At 39.7% G+C, this 14,113-nt stretch overlaps 1 protein-coding gene across 1 annotated transcript; it reads right to left on the bottom strand.

Annotated features, from left to right (window-relative positions):
• Window positions 1–2,025: 2,025 nt before the first annotated feature.
• On the bottom strand, window positions 2,026–13,351 carry LOC128612202 (up-regulator of cell proliferation). The gene is made up of 4 exons (XM_053632126.1): window positions 13,295–13,351; window positions 9,656–9,744; window positions 9,434–9,478; window positions 2,026–9,162 (listed from the first exon to the last, which is right to left on the bottom strand). Exons 2-4 carry the CDS (start codon window positions 9,681–9,683, stop codon window positions 4,505–4,507), a joined length of 4,731 nt encoding a protein of 1,576 aa, XP_053488101.1. The 5' UTR covers window positions 9,684–9,744; window positions 13,295–13,351; the 3' UTR covers window positions 2,026–4,504.
• Between the last annotated feature and the right edge of the window lie 762 nt (window positions 13,352–14,113).

Below are 14,113 nucleotides of genomic sequence, written 5' to 3'. Positions count from 1 at the left end.
TGAGCAGAACTGGGTTGGTTGTGTCAGGAGACATGGGAGTGTACAGAACTTGATTTTCTATGTCAGCAGACTCGGGTGTGAGCAGAACTTGCTCGTCCTTGTCAGCAGACTCGGGTGTGAGCAGAACTTGCTCATCCTTGTCAGCAGACTCAGGCGTGAGCAGAACTGGGTTGGTTGTGTCAGCAGACCCGGGAGTGTACAGAACTTGATTGTCTGTGTCAGCAGGCTCAGGTCTGAGCACAATGTGGTTGGTTGTGTCAGCAGACTTGGGCATGAGCAGAGCTTGGTCGTCCGTGTCAACAGACTCGGTCATGAGCAGAGCTTGGTCGTCCGTGTCAGCAGACTCAGGCGTGAGTAGAACTTGGTCGGCCGTGTCAGCTGACACGGGCGTGAGCAGAACTCGGTCGTCCATGTTAGCCGACACGGGCGTGAGCTGAACTCGATCGTCCGTGTCGGCAGACTTGGGCGTGAGCAGAACTTGGCTGATTGTATCAGCAGTCTTGAGCATGAACAGAACTTGGTTGGTTGTTTCAGCAGACCCAGGTGTTGTGGGTGCAATTTCAGCCCACTACTTAATTACAATAAAAAATCTATTGAACGTTAAAAGTACTTACATCTGATAGCCTCTTGATGAATAAAGTAAGACACAGAACCAGGGAGTGAGAAAAAGCAAAGGTCCACGTTTATTGTTCCACCACACGAGATCCACACAATTTGAGATGTCCCAAAAAGCGATCTAAAAGACCCAGGAGCGGGGCTCCCCTTTTTATACATTTGTTTTCTGAGTCTCCACCCCTGGTTATCTTCCCCAATGACAATATGTTTGGTTATGTTTCCCTTCCAAAAACCATTATGTCATCATTTTAGTTACTTTCAACAACCCTTATGTTTGCATTTTAGACAGTTCCCTATCCCCAATCCTGACTTTCACTGAGAGAAGACCTGGGTCGCACTGCTCTTGGCATTTTCTTCATTATGGGTGAGTTTTTAATTTATACACTGAGCACTGACCTCTTATTCCTATCTCTGTCCTTTTTGATCCTTGTGTGTGTATGTGTGTATGAATTAATGTAGTGCCCTTCTCTATTATGTTCAGGCCATACATTTTCCAGTGTTATATCCTCTCTCACCTTTACATTAAACTATCATATATGTGTGTTTTATGTTCATACACATCCCTAGAGATAGTTGTTTGACCAGTTTTTCTCGCTCTGTGAATGTGGCATGAATGGCCGTCTCTTCAACCTCAGACAGGAACTTGGTGTGAGAGGCCGTCTCTTCGACCTTGGACAGGAACTTGCCGTGAGAGGCCGTCGCTTCGACCTCGGACAGGAACTTGGCGTGGGAGGTCATCTCTTCAACCTCGGACAGGAACTCGGTTCAAGAGGTCATCTTTTCGACCTCGGACAGGAACTTGGCGTGGGAGGTCATCTCTTCAACCTCGGACAGGAACTCGGCTTGAGAGGTCACCTCTTTGACCTCTCACAGGAACTTGGCTTGGGAGGTCATCTCGTAGACCTCTAGCAGGAACTTGACTTTATGCTGGAGCTCTGGGGATGAAACCACCTCATGGATCTCATGTTGTAACTCTGGAGATGAGGTGCCCATGTTGACCTCTGGCAAGAACTCTGCAGATGAGACCACCTTGTGCATCTCATGCTGGAGCTCTACAGGTGAGACTACCTTGTGGATCTCAAGCTGTAGCTCTGCAGATGAGGTTGCCATGTTGACCTCTGGCTGGAGCTCGGAAGGTGAGACCACCTTGTGGGTCTCAGGTTGAAGCTCTGGAGATGAGGTTGCTACATTGACCCCCGGCTGGAGCTCAGCAGGTGAGACCACCTCGTGGGTCTCAGGTTGGAGCTCTGGTGATGAGGTCGCCATGTTGACCACCGGCTGGAGCTTAGCAGGTGCTCTCTTGTGGAGCCGTTTGTGAGTATACCAGCTGCTCTTGAAACATCCACAAGAGCAGAAATATGATCCATGGATCCCAAGTTTCCTGCATGTGGGACACTGTAGCTGGGCCTCTTTACCACAGCCCTCAGTCATTCAGGTCGGTGTCACCTCCACCACTGCCCTGTCAGCCAGGGGCTGAAGCTGAGCTGTGAAGGCTGCCCTGTCTATCCACTCACAGTAGGTGTTGAATGGCAGGTCAGGCTTGTTCGTCACACTGACTCGCCTCAAAAGCTGATCCAGGTTGTTGCTCTGCCCTGGATGCCCAAACTCCTTCAAGAATAATTCCGCAAACTGTTAAATTATTAAGCGCACTGGACTTTGTGCCAGATGCTCCTTCCATTCATACCAGATGCTCCTTCCATTCATGGGCCGGTCCATAAAACCGGGACACAATGAACCCAAGCCACTGTCTCTTGTCCAGCTTGGGGTTCACCAGGCTCGATGAGTACATCTGGCTGTGGAACAAGAACTGCCTCGTGTTGTCACACAATCCAAAATTCGTCTCCGGGAGGTCTATGGCAGTCCACTGTGGAAACTGGACTGACATGAAGGGTGGCCAGACATGCAGACCATGTACACTGCTGTGATGCTCTCCTCGATCTCCTGCTGCATCCATGTAAGAGTTTTATTATAGGAGATATAGGCAGACAAATCCAAATCAAGATCAAGAGCCTGGTCAATACAGGCAATTGGTCAAGCGATCTACAAACAGGCATAAACTGGGCAAGGCTAGAATTCAAAACAAGAAACAAAGTCAATAAACATGAATCAAACCAGAAACAAGGAACAACCGCTTGATAACAAGAATACACTCGATACTACTCAAAGAAAAAAGTCTCTTTTATAACAAAAAAGTCTCTTTTATAGCATGGAGTGAGTGAGTATGAGATTGGCAACAGGTGTGTGTGATTAGAATAGTGAGACGGTTAATGGAGAAGGTGAACGTGTGCGTGTGGGAAGTGTAGTCCATGGTGGCCATGTTTGTAGGCTGCAGTGCAGCATGGGAAATGTAGTCACTGGTTTGCTGTGACATGACACTCATGATTTGGTTTCATGAAACCAATCTACTGGCATGTGTCAATAAGGAACACATGGAATATACTGTACACACAAACTGATGAAATAGACCAGGTGAGTTGCATTATAGGGAGGCAGAGCAAGGCATCCCTTTTGTTTTAAACATATGTTATGTATCACTAGTTTTAGTTCTCCAAATACTTCTACTTTATAAACTGTTCCTTTTCATCTATTAAGAGTTTATGTAAATTAATGGCATTCTTTATAAGATATTAAGCTTAGAAGATTACATTCTAAATGCACTTATATTGAATTATGTATGAAATCAATATAATAGAAATATCATAGAAATCTGAGAAATATGACAGACTATTACTTTATTCCATTTTTATTTGTTTAAAGCAACTGTAATCACACTCGACATTCCAAGCCATTTTGCTTTGTAGATTCATATATTTGTGTATATTTACGTAGTTACTTCATGAATATACTCATACTACATAATACAATTTATTCTAAATAATACATTGATTTGAATTTCGGAAAGTAGTTAATAAGCATGATTGTAACATTTGTAAAAAAGCTGTAGCAAAGTGATTAAAGGTGATCATTTGATCATTTGAATTAACATCACGAATACAGAAATATGTAATACAGAAAACATAAAAATATTTCATTTTAATTTTCAACCTTAATGTAGAATCTTAATTTTATTTTTCATGTATAATAATCATAGACATACAGATATAATGTTTATTAGAAACCATTTAACTCTCAGAGCAATCCACAACAAAACTTTTAGTAAGACTGATACAAGTTCAAATTCAAATTCCACATCAAATTCAAGGCCTTGATGCTCACCTACAAGACCTTGTCTGGAGCAGCACCCTCTTACCTCAACTCTCTCCTGAAGCCTTACGTTCCCTCATGCAATCTGCAATCGATAAGCGACCGATGCTTAGTAGTACCTACTCAGCGTGGCTCGAGGTCCCTTTCATGAACATTAAAACTAACTGTTCCTGAGTGGTGGAATGAACTTCCAACCTCAATCCGGACCACAGAATCTCTCACTATCTTCAAAAGACAGCTAAAGACCCAACTCTTCCGTCAACACCTAACCAACCCATTAAAAAAAATAAATAAATAAAAAAAATTAAAAATTGCATTTACACCTTTACTCTGCGCACTTTGCTTCTTCTGGAACTCAATTAATGGATCTTGTATGGTAGCAAAACTTGTACTGTTCTTTGCTTGCTATATCACTTTGCTTGTATTTTCTTATTTGTAAGTCGCTTTGGATAAAAGAATCTGCTAAATGAATGAATATAAATGTAAATGTAATGTGATACCACATAATTTAGATAAAGTAAGTAAGGATGAGCCGAATTTTCAGTATAACAAAAAGATAACTAGCACACCTGAGCAATAAAACGAGTGATGGAACAGTGAATGTTTTATTAATCGTATTGTTTAGTGTGACTATGTTCTCATCACAAATGGCAGTATTTTGCTGTGATATTTTGGAATTTCTGTCTCATTTAATATTGAAGTTATGCTTCAGACTGAGAAGAGCCTGCTCTTTAGTGATTTTCTTCCATTCATCTGGATACACAGCTGGTTCTGCTTCAAAATCTTTAGCAAATTTGTCATTAAATGTCACCATCACATACTTCCAGTAATCGGAGGCCTTCATAGACATGTCAGGTGCAATATGCCAGTCTGGGTAGTACTTCTTGTAGTCTTTGAAGGGATGAGGTTGGAAATTTGTTTCATAACTTCGAAATGTTCCATTCCCATGTACACTAGATGTACAGATCTCTTCACAGAGAGTATTATTTTGTGCATACACAAAACCACCAAGTCCTTTTGGTCTATGTAGACCTGCATGGTGTTGCTGATGTTTTTTTCCTCCTGCCTCACATGGTGTTTTGCAAAAGGGACACTTTCTCCCACATCCAAACACCCTCTTAAAGAGCACATTTTGGGGCTTCACAGACACATTGTTTAGTGTCTCTTTTATATCAGTTGACCTGGAGATTTCATTTGTTAGCTGTAGTTTCATGTCATCTATACATTCATAGAGACTTTTGGTGAATGGAGCACAACAGCTGGTATTCTGAAAGAGGACCGCTTCCACTGTGTTCATGGATATTGAGATGACACAGTTCATAGATTTGCAAAAGTTCTGGATCAACCGTGTTGTACCTCCTGCATTATCGGGCAAAGGAGAGCCATTGTCTTCAAGCTTAGAGGCTTCCATTGCTTTCATGATCTTCTTCATTATGATGTCCAGCTTCTTCATTTTATAATTTTGCAGAGATTTGTCTTTGGAAAGGCATTTAACAATATGATTGTATATCCAATCTTTGACATAAGCTTTATATTGCAAGATGTACTTTTTAAAATCATCACAGTTAGATTTTTCCAATAGCTCCTTTTGAATTGTGTACTGAAATAGCACTCGAGAGCTGTACTCAGTTGAGTTGTTTAGCAGAACTGCATCAACAATGTCAGGTCCGAGGGACTGGTCGATGTACTCGGTCACTGCTGGCTTGAGACAGAGCTGAGTGAAGTCTCTTGCTTTCCTGTGGCACTGGTCCCTCTCTCTGTACAAATCAATGAAATCAGAGAGATACTGACTCTTAAATTTCTGCAAATGTTTAACGGGATCTTGCTCAGTGAGGAATTTCCTGTGCATCTCAAGGAATTTCCGAGAGGCAATGCCACAAATGTGCAATTTAAGGTCAAGTTCAAATTGTGTATTGATTTTTGAACCTGCCTGTTGGAGCTGTTCATCAATTTCCACTAGCACGTCTTTTGTAAATGTGTTTTGGTAGTCACATTTTTCTTGTGCATGCTGCTGAATGATTTTATCGCAGTACTTAATTACAGCATTTGCAATAATCTCTAAATCTTGCTTTGCGCTACGCTGTGTAAAGAAGCGTTGTATTTTCTTTTCCCATTTTACATGCTTGTCTTTGACCTGGAATGCTCCTCGCCCATACTGTGTCAAATTATGAACTTTGTGCAAATCCTCCATGACATTGCGATTGACTAAACTTGCTCGCAGTTGCTTCAAAATATCTGCAGGAACATCCCTTTCTTTTAGGCCAGTGATGTTTGCCACCTCTTTTTTCCACATTCTCTCAAACTCATCTGTGAGCTCTTTGTCAGACACCTCATCCTTACAATGTTTGTAATTTAGCAGGAGTTTAAGGACTTGGCACTCAATCATTGCAGTTTGCTTTCTGTGAATGTCGTCTAATTTCTTCTTGGTACTTCTCATCTCAAGAGCAGCATCTATTGTTTGTCTCACTTCATCCCTCAGTTCATTCTCTAGAGCTTTGATGTTATTAACGAAATCTGTTTTGTACTTTTCCACCAAGTACACATGGCGGTCTTTCTTTTTGTAGTAGTTTTTTAGTTTTTCAGTCATTTCATTTGTTTCCTTTTTTATTTCTTTATGAGCTTTCTGTTTGAGTTGCTCAACAACCTCATTGTTAACACTTGTTTCAGTGTTAGATATTTGAACTATTTCAATTGAAAGCCAAGAATTAATATGTCTTCTGAAAGACCACTCCCATTCTAAAAACTCTTTGCAAAGGTTATCATAGGCATGGGCCACAAGAGTGTTTCTGAAACTAAAGATGAAGTTCTCAAACTTCACTGCCCTCCACAAACTACTCATCCACTGCAGGAACTCTGGGATCTGAGAGGGCTCTTCATCCTTTCTTGCTTTAAGGATCCCCAAGAGGGTTTTCTTAAACCCAAGTACAGCCACACTGTAGCCTGTATTAACTGGTGCCATTGGTGGTGTTCCATGCCATAGGCCTGGTATATACCAGTTGTTCTTTTCCACATCATAATCCAAGACATCTGTGAATTTTTTTACATTAGGTTTCTTTTCCATTTCAGCTGCAATCGTTGTCATCTCATTGAGTTGGTCCAAGAGCTGTTTTCGTTCAGTCAGGTTTTTATTATATGCAGATACACCAGCAACATTTTGGTGAACAAAATGACAAACTGTTTTTTTACCAACTTCCTTCATCCGTAAAAAAGCATGAACTGCTATTTGTAAGATGTCCTTCATCTCTGTGGAATTCTCCATTGCTATATTGATGATGGTTACATCACTCAGACCAATCACAAATGTGGCCAACTCATTGTCATGTTCATAACTGTCTTCCAGTTGTGCCAGTGCTGGTGATTTCAAGCCCTCTGTATCAATCAGAAGGACAAAGTCACAAAGTATCTCTTCCTTCAAGTCATTACCCACAGGAAGGAAAATCATGAATGCTCCACGTGTGCATCGTCCACTGCTCACTGCAAACTGAACTCCAAACATAGTGTTGAGTAGTGTTGATTTACCCGTACTCTGAACCCCTAACACGGTCAGAACCAGCAAACGGCTCTTCTGGCCAACCATCCTGTGAAGCTCCATGAGAACATCACTCACCCATTTCTCTGGGATATTTGATGCATCTCCATCAAGTAGTTCAAGAGGAAACCCAGCTAGAAGCAGTTTGGCAGCCAGAGTAGGGAGACTGCTTATTCTGTCAGATATTTTGTTTGTACCAAATGAAGCAGTCTCATAGATTTGTCCCATTTCTCTCATGTAGTGCTCTATGCCAAGAGAACAATCAAGAAGCTCCTGGTCTAATTTGACAATGCTGTGTCTGTCTTTCTTTTGTTCACACTCTCTGTATTTGCGTCGAAGGCTTGACATGTGTTTGCGTGATCGCATGTCCATCTTTAGTCCCATCCATTTCAGGAAGAAGGCTCGCTCAGTGTTATCAGATCTTAACAAAGACTCTATGAAGATCTCCATTGTTTTTGTCATTTTGTACTGACTTTGTTTGTTCCAAATTTCCTCCTTTTCTTTTAGAAGTTGAACCTTATATTTCTCCAAGCTCAATTCTCCTGAATTGTGTAATCTGCATTGCTCTTTTTCTATTTTAGCCAGTCTTTTCCAATTTTCACCTTGCAGTGGCAGCTGTGTCTTTTTATAGTCCGTTATTTCACGAACTCCAATAGCTTTCATGACTTTCTCTGCACTTGCTTCTGCTGATACACAGGCTTTCATTTGAATCTCATCAATGGCAAGACCTAATTCCTGAGCAGTCTTCTTCATAGAATCAATACTAAATGATTCGTGAGATTCACTTAGAACAGTCTTAATGGAAGAATTGATCATTTTTGCGAAAGTAGCCAAATTCACTTTTTGGCTTTTCTTAATTATGTGGTCCCTTCCCAGTTGCAGAGTATCAATTACTGCCTCAATAGATGACTTCACATTCTGGTTCATATTTCTCTGAGAGTTGACCACAAGAAAGATTTTGGACTTCATTTCTTGTAAAGAGGCAAACAACCTTTGCTCATTTTCATCAACACTGTCCAGGAACACAAAGACAGCTGTGGACACCTGAGTAAGGAAACGGAATTGTGTTTCAAAAGAACCAGCATCTCCTCTTAAATTAGCAATAGCCACTGCCTCAGGAAAGACATCAATGTTATCATTTCCACATGGCAGATTCCAGCATATTTCAACCATGCCATTAGCGATTACCCTGGGAGCAGATCCTCCGATCATTTCTCGATGAGAAAAGAAGTCATGGTGCTGCTCTGAATTGTTGAGCACTTGGTTCAAAACCTGCGACTTGGAGAAGCTGCAGTTACTTAACCTCACAAATGATATCAAGGGAATTTCTGCATGAACAACACTGCTTTCAACAAACCCTTTAGATTCTGACATTGAATGGGGACGCCATTCTTTTAAGATACATCTAAGAGCCCATAACATAAGAGTGCACTGATTATATACTCCTTGAGGCAACAAAAATGGTGCTGCGAACTGGCACATTGACATTTTCAGTGCCATTTCTTGCTGAAGAAAACTATCTGCACAGAAAAAGAGGGCAGTGTGAAGATCTAGAAGGTTAAAGCTACTATCATTGTCTTCATCACTAAACAAGTCATCTGCTTCATCTTTTTCACAAAGTGCAGATAGTAAAGATCTTGATTTTGAATTAACCATCAGTAACTTTCTTAGAAAGGCCCACGGTATTGCTTGCATTGAGTCAATCTCTTCATTGGACACTGTCCCACTGTTGATTTCCAGTAAAGACCTGAGGTTCAGCTTGTTTGGGTAGTACTTTTCAAGTCCCAGTGTTTTCAAAAATGAAAGAAGTGCATCTGAAAATAAAGACATGTTTTATTTGAATACTAAGTATATAAATAGTCACAAATGTGAATAAAAAAATATTTGGAGGTAGATCAGGTAACACCGACCCCTCCCGCACCTCCCAACCCCCCCACAAATACACACACCTATCACGCCATACTACCCACACCCTACCCACATCCCCAACCAACCCCAATGTCCTAATCATCATTCACCAAATTTAAACTGAAATGAATTCTGATTTCCCTCTGTTATGCCATTGTGTTGTTAACTTCAACTCACCTCTAAGCTGGCTTGAGTCCCTCTGTCCCGATCCTGATCCACAGTCTATTATTATACATAAAATAAAGTCATGCTTAATTAAAAACACATCGCAGATTTTCAGACTGTTAATAGTATAATTAAGTTGAAACTGCAAATGTTGCAACACATACACACATCAATACATTCAATAAATATCTGAATGAATATATAATGTAAATAATAATAATACATAGTTCCTACCTTTAATGACCTTTCTGTTAGAAGCCATCGTTCTTCAGCATTAGGTTTTTTTTTTTCTTCAAGCTGCCCATACAGATTTTCAGAAACACCTGTCAGGGAGGAAAAAAAGAACATGATTCGGTATGTCTGTCCATCCAAGGTTTTCTTTAGCGCAATATCTCAAGAAGAAGTGGTTAAATGTTTGTAGAGTTTATATGGAATTATCATTGTAACCAGCAGATGAACTGATTAGAGGTAACTATCTAAAATAGTTTTTCTTCAACAATTTCCTTCCTGTTTGAAGAATATTGTAAGGGTATTTCTAGCATACCAGTTATTAATGAAAAAGGACTAAACCTGGTGGCAGAGGCATCCCCATTAACATATCAAGGCATCGAGTTCTATTTGTGTTTAACCTTGTAAAATATATATATATATATATATATATATATATATATATATATATATATATATATATATATATTTAAATTGGTGTTATTGTGAAAAGTGTCTTTTTGTATTTTGAGCTATTTTTATATTGAGAATTATATTTGCACACAGTCATATTTCAGAACATACATAAGATAAGTAATAAATATTAATGACCATTGTGGGTCTGTGACAGAAGCAAGTGCAGGTTATGTAGTTTAATACCAAAAACAACAAGTCCAAAGGGTAATGCAAAATGCACAAACTTAAACAGGCAGAGGTCAGGTGATCAGGCAAACTATCAAAACAAGGTTAAGCAGAGAGCAAAGTCAAAACCAGAAAAACAAACACGATATCAAGGCTTAGTATAGACAGAGAGCAAGTCAACAGAGCGTTTACTTCACAAAGACATTGTCTCTATAAAGGAGTGGTGTGGGTGAAGGTGCAATTGGCAGCAGGTGTCTCTAATTAGAATTCAGGCAATGGTGAACGTGTTTGTGTGTGCGTTTTTGGGAGTTTTAGTCTTCGTCGGCCATGTTTGTAGTACATGGTGCATTCTGGGAAATGGACTCGCTGGTTTGCTGTGATATGACAGTCGGCTTTTTTGAGACATATTGGGTAGTTTCACAGAGTTAGACAGAGAGAGGAACACTACAGCAATTTAATAAATACCTTTAAATCCCCTCTCAACTTGGTTGGGCTACCGAAACTGTGTGCATGCGTGGTGTGCTGCTCACTCTCAGTGCGCTGTGCTGTCAGGGCTCCCATCTGTGTAGCATGGCAGTTTAATGTAGCCCCGGTCGGAGCGCCAGCTGTTTCTGTCACAACTATTAAAGAAGCTATCATATGATTTTTGTATGTGCCATCGTGAGTATTATGTCATCGGATCACGGGTCCTTGAATTTGCATGCGTTAAGGCAGGCTGAGTGAGTGCGGTCATTTCAGTATAGCCCCTCCCCCTCACTCGCAGAGCCAAATTGCTGCTTTGTTCTGTTTGGTTTTGTGTTGCTCTGCTTCGCTTTCGTTTTTGGTGTCCAGTCAGGCCTCCGTCTAATACCCAAGTGGGAAGGAAGGTTCCTTCTTTCTTCTTTTTTTTGTTGTTGTATTAATGTTTTTTTGTTCTTTTGCTTTATTTGTGTTAGTTACTGTCACTAAGATCAGTTTTCTTGAACTCAACTGTGTTTTAACAGTCTTTATCAATTATGCTGATACCGCTATGTGGTAGTAGTGGTTTTGGTCAATCTTGGTAAACTTGCTACCTGTAATCAGTTTGAGCTCAGGGTTATCTCTGTGTTTTTGTGACAGTAAGTTTGTTTTTGTTGTGTCTTTTTTTTTAAAATTATTATTATTCTTTTGTTTGTCTGCTTTGAGTATATTGTAATTGATTTTTCTTGGGTTTTGTTTTGTTTTAGTAAATTGATCTGGAATGTGTTTTTCATTATTATTTAAGTTTTTTTCTGTTTCGTAACTTTGATTGTGTTCTTTCTTAATGTGACTTCTTTGTTTTGTATTCTCCTTGTAGGAGCTGAGTACTTCCTGAGGCTGGGCGGAGTTCTTCGCTGCACCTTAGGCTTTACTTCACTAAGGGTTGTCATTATTGCTGTGTTTATTTGCAGTGAATTTTGTGGGTATGATTCTGATTGGAGTGGTTCTTTTCCCTTTTGTACAGCTGGTGCTGTTGTACTAGCCTGCCCTTCATACAGGAGGCCTCAGTCCTCCTATGATTATTGTTAATTTCTTCTTGTGACTGTTTTATTTGACCAATGCCTGACTGTGTTGGTTGCTGTTTTTTTTTTTTTTTTTTAAGAAAAATTTTTTTGGCCAGTCTGTATAACTTCAAATAAAATTTATTTTGTATGGAAACCCATGCCTCTTGCCTGTTCTAAGCGGGTCCTAGTTGTGTGCCTTTGTTTGGGTTGTTTTCCTCGTTTCCTCGGGGTGGCGTAGTCGTTACAAACGAGCCACATGCTACACCAGTATTATATATATATATATATATATATATATATATATATATATATATATATATATATAGTAATATTTTAGACCTCAATGATAAGCATAAGCTATTGTATGTCAATCATAATTAATGTCAATATAATCATAATTTAGAGATCAGTTTTTGTTCCAAGGAGCTTTAAATATGCAGAGCCGAGATATTGAGGTTTCCGTAAACAGCTGTATGACCAAAATTTGTTGTGTGCCATGACACAAAGGCCGTCTTGGTTAAATCAAGTAAGATGAAGTTAAAAACTGGTGGTTGTGGAATGCCATTACATAGAGGTAAGCATAAAAATTCAGAAAATTAAAAATGGTCTAGCAACCTATAATAGACCACTTCAGATGGAATGACCCTAAGATCTTACTGCTCTAACAATCAACATGACTAGAGCCATTCTGCCCATGGCAGAATATGCCCAAAACTCCCTCACCTTCGTACCCATTGGACTCACAAATAGCTATAAACCATTATAATCTGAGCAAAGCAGTGCCACAGACCTCACCTACAAATAAGATAAACCTCTTTATTGCCTCTCTTATGCCCCAGACAAATGGTGTAGCTATTCAAATGAGACCTAAAATTGAGACTGGATTCATTGGTCCTATCAAAAGTTTAAAACAAGTTAACCCAGTAGCCTAGAGACTAAATCAGCCTTCATCATATATAATTTGTTATATATTACAGGGGCAGACACCCAGAGAACAATGTTCATGCATGCTGTACGTCATACACTGGGAGGGGTACCATACGGAGGAATGCACCTGGATCACTGCTGAGGAAATACTACACCTTTTTCTAATCATGAACTTCCACTGAAAACAGACCCCATCGTACACCCCATCGGAGACAGATTGCACAGTTTTGGGAACTGGCCAATGTGGGAGATAGGATCTTCCCCTCCCCTCTAGCAACTACCATAATATAATTTCATTATCACACCAGGTTGCTGAACAAGCTAAAAAATATATATATTTTAAAATATGTAGGCTAATAGCCTCCAATGACTCCAACACAAAATCTCATATTTTTTTATTTCCTCTCTTTTCTTGCTAACAACACAGACATGTATTTTCATTCAGTCATTCAGTGTAATTTTCTTACCAGTTCTGTAAAACACCCATTAAACCTTGCAGATGGAACTGTAAAATCAAATGTTTATAGCTGACAACAAAATAAGGACAAAAATAAAAGTGTAGTGTAGAAAATTATGAGGTGTTATATTTGCTTACCAAATGTACTCCTAGTTGGGACGAGTGCTCATGGTGATGTCTGTTCAGCTGTTTATAATCAGAATTTATAACCCCAAAGTGAAAGCAGATTAACTTCCTCTTACAGTAAATAGCAGGTGAATAACAACTTGCGCTGGGTGGAGTATGATCTCTTGGAAATTGCTCAGAACTTTCTGTAACTGAAGTTCCTTTGTGTGTTATTGTTTTTTTTATGTAGCATAAGCTGTGATATTTTTCCAATATCGTCTCATGTAAAATTGAAGGTATATAGTAGACTAATGAGAGCCTTTTCTTTGAATATGACTGGTTTAGGTGTTTCATTAGGTGCTTTAGTGTTTCATTTCCATGAACCTGAATACATAGCTGGCTCTTCTGTGTAATGCACAAGACTCAGGATCCATATGCAGGAGGTTTATTAATAAATACCAGAAATATCACATGTATATATATACAGTATCTCACAAAAGTGAGTACACCCCTCACATTTTTGTAAATATTTGATTATATCTTTTCATGTGACACCACTGAAGAAATGACACTTTGCTACAGTGTAAAGTAGTGAGTGTACAGCTTGTATAACAGTGTAAATTTGCTCTCCCCTCAAAATAACTCAACACACCGCCATTAATGTCTAAACCGCTGGCAACAAAAGTGAGTACACCTCTAAGTGAAAATATCCAAATTGGGCCCAATTAGCCATTTTCCCTCCCCGGTGTCATGTGACTTGTTAGTGTTACAAGGTCTCAGGTGTGAATGGGGAGCAGATGTGTTAAATTTGGTGTCATCGCTCCAACACTCCCTCATACTGGTCACTGGAAG

This window comes from Ictalurus furcatus, chromosome 9 (genome assembly GCF_023375685.1).
Source record: "Ictalurus furcatus strain D&B chromosome 9, Billie_1.0, whole genome shotgun sequence".
Classification (NCBI taxonomy): domain Eukaryota; kingdom Metazoa; phylum Chordata; class Actinopteri; order Siluriformes; family Ictaluridae; genus Ictalurus; species Ictalurus furcatus.
This window is presented reverse-complemented; position numbering and strand designations above follow the sequence as displayed.

Bases quoted from the DNA above. Each gene is read 5' to 3' on its own strand.
- LOC128612202 (XM_053632126.1), bottom strand. From the start codon at position 9,683: ATGGCTTCTAACAGAAAGGTCATTAAAG. The intron at 9,479-9,655 runs GTAGGAACTATG...GTATAATAATAG, and splicing joins TAACAGAAAGGTCATTAAAG to ACTGTGGATCAGGATCGGGA. The intron at 9,163-9,433 runs GTGAGTTGAAGT...CTTTATTTTCAG, and splicing joins GGACTCAAGCCAGCTTAGAG to ATGCACTTCTTTCATTTTTG.